Source organism: Phodopus roborovskii, unplaced genomic scaffold, assembly GCF_943737965.1.
Source record: "Phodopus roborovskii unplaced genomic scaffold, PHOROB, whole genome shotgun sequence".
Taxonomy (NCBI): Eukaryota; Metazoa; Chordata; class Mammalia; order Rodentia; family Cricetidae; genus Phodopus; species Phodopus roborovskii.
The window spans coordinates 55979-58775 of record NW_026125033.1 but is presented as its reverse complement, the minus strand read 5'-3'; the positions used below and the strand labels follow the sequence as shown (position 1 = coordinate 58775).

General features: G+C 46.7%; 1 protein-coding gene across 1 annotated transcript; it reads left to right on the top strand.

Annotated features, from left to right (window-relative positions):
• Nucleotides 1–1683: 1683 nt before the first annotated feature.
• Nucleotides 1684–2279, top strand: LOC127236939 (heat shock protein beta-3-like). Its single transcript, XM_051205309.1, has one exon. It carries the CDS (start codon nucleotides 1729–1731, stop codon nucleotides 2185–2187), a length of 459 nt encoding a protein of 152 aa, XP_051061266.1. The 5' UTR covers nucleotides 1684–1728; the 3' UTR covers nucleotides 2188–2279.
• Nucleotides 2280–2797: the final 518 nt, after the last annotated feature.

The window sequence follows — 2797 nt, the reverse complement described above, 5'->3', positions numbered from 1 at the left end:
AATCTGGGGTTGGGAAATCAATTTGGGTCATCATCAGATGGTTTCTGGCATGTGAGGCTGAATGACCTATACCAGATGCATGCATGTCCTTAGTGGGTCATGGTGGCAAGCACAGATTTAACTCCCTTATTCTAGGCTAGAGTCTAAATTTCATTTGGAAAAAAAAAATAATACTTCAACTAGCCTTTTGATTATCAAAATGTGATTTTTTTTTTCTTTAGAACAAGAATTCTGGTCAACTCCTTAAACAACTAACCAAGCATTAGGCTTCCCGCTCTGACTCTGCTGGCCTCTCTACCCTAAATTCACTCCTCATTTTAAAGTCTACATAATGTTGTGCAGACACCCTTGTCTTCTGTAAACATGATGCTCTTTTTGGCTAAGTACCCCAAATATGCCATTGCATGGCTCTTTCTAGAGGACTTTCTCAGATTCCTAGCCTAACTATTATTGGCACCCCTCCCCCACACTAGAAGCTTTGTAAGCAGTTAGCAAAGGAGACTGACTATACAGTGTTTCTTATCTTTTAATTACTGGACCATTGTCCCATTTCTAGGGATATCTCTGGTTATTTTCTACCCTAGTTCCCTTCTGTCTCCCCCATGAAAATATGTCACATATATCTCTGTGTCCTGTGACTCTAGAGACCCACAAACCATTGTACAATTATACAGTATCTGAGACTTTACTCTCTCCATCTATATCTCTGTCCCCCCCCCCCATTTCCCATTAAATCTATAGTTTTTGCCTCCTTCCTGAGAGTAATTTGGCTTCTGCTGAGAATTCAGGAAACAGTTCAGGGAAACCCTGTTTGTACTCGTAAGGTAGTTAACAAACAAGTCAACAACTAGTTGCCTTTTGTTCCTGCGGCCAGGTTTATGTGGAATGTTAGAGAGCTTAAGGAAAATGACATAGACAATAAATTTAGACTGCCTTCGTCATAGCCAAGTGTAGAGTCATTGGTAGTCAAATGCAGGGCTGTAGAACCCGTGGAGATCTTCCTTCCTTTTTCAATGGAAGCTGCTTTAGTTGAGAAATGACATGGTTTATCTTTGCCCATTCAATAGCAGGGCATTGACTAGATTAATCCTCTCCCAGTGCTGAGTCAAATGTACAAAAACCGTATGAGTGGCTCAGATGTCCCTTAAGCACAAAAGACTAAAAAGAGAGGAACGTGAAAAGGGCGTAGAGTTCACTGGCTGTTTGAAATTGATGGTGTGTGTGTGTGTGTGTGTGTGTGTGTGTGTGTGTGTGTGTGTGTGTGTGTTTCTCATAAACCACAACTAGAATCTTCTCCCTCAGCTTGGGATTTGCAGGCGGGGAGAGGCCCTACTAGCGGGTGCGGAGATGAACACACTCTTCATGGCTCTTCGTGGTTCACGGGGAGGGGGAGGTCGCACCTGGAGATCTTCAAGCCTCTGGTGTCCACTTTGTCTCTTGGGGTGAGCAAGGCGGACAGGACTGCCAAGGCTAACGGCATGTAAGAGTGATCCTTGCCTGGCCGGCTTATGCAGGCTGTGAGCTAAATGCAACTCAGAGAGGCGGCTATAAATAGCCATTCGTTGTCAGTGTGTGCGAAAAGGCAAGGTCTGATTCAGGCCCAATTAAACGGCTGTCTGCACAGAGCTGTAAACGAAGCTGCTAGGACTGGGAATCGAGTCTGCAGACACCACCAGGGGCTGGACACTCGTGGAAGGGAAGCTGTTCAACGCTGAAGTTGCCTCTGCTATGGCGAAAATCATCTTGAGGCACCTCATAGAGACCCCAGTGCGTTATCAGGAGGAGTTCGAAGCTCGAGGCTTGGAAGACTGCAGGCTGGATCATGCTCTGTATGCCTTGCCCGGGCCGACCATCGAGGACCTGAGGAAAGCCAGAGGCACCCTGCCAGCTCCTGCAGAGGACTCAGCATCCACCGCGACGCCACCCGGAGAGGGCAAATCCCGGTTCCAGATACTCCTGGACGTGGTCCAGTTCCTGCCGGAGGACATCATCATCCAGACCTTCGAAGGCTGGCTGCTGATCAAGGCGCAGCACGGACCCAGAATGGATGAGCACGGGTTTATATCCCGGAGTTTCACCAGACAGTACAAACTGCCGGACGGCGTCGAAACCAAAGATTTGTCTGCCATTCTCTGTCACGATGGAATCTTGGTGGTGGAGGTAAAGGATCCACTCAGGACCAAGTAAAACTTTTTCGGTTCTTGTCCATAGCGCAGGAGGAAGACGGGAGCCCGCGACTTTGAGATGGTTTGCTGTAACTTTTATGAAGATTAAAGAATATATCCACAGCTCCTGGTATGTGGAAGTTGTCTTTCTTATCGGTAGTCAGAAAGGAAGGGTTCCGAATGTGTTTGTTTGTTCAGTTCGAAATGCTGCTACCTACGCAACGGAATCGCCGGAGAACTAGCAATCTGTACTTTGGTACTAGCATTGTTCTCAAGGAGTCTAACACTTCCAGAGAGGCAGTTTGCATGATCCATGGCAAAGCCGCCATGTTCAGTAAAGAGATTCTATTTTTACTCATTTCACGAAAAGTTGCTGCTGCATTGCTGGAAAGAGTTGGGGGCCCTTTCAGAGAGGAGCTTTTATCTCTGGGTGTTTTAATTAAAGAGGACCCTTGTAACTATAGAGTCAGTTAGAATGTGGTGCCTGGGAACTGGGTCTGAAACCTACTGAGTCCCCACAGCTGTTGCTCCCTGCCCCAAACATCAGTGGGAATTTTCAGGTATCTTAGTTTTTAAAAGTTCCCACCCAGACCTCATCAGCTAAGCTGAACCCTACCAGGAGTTTTGCCTGT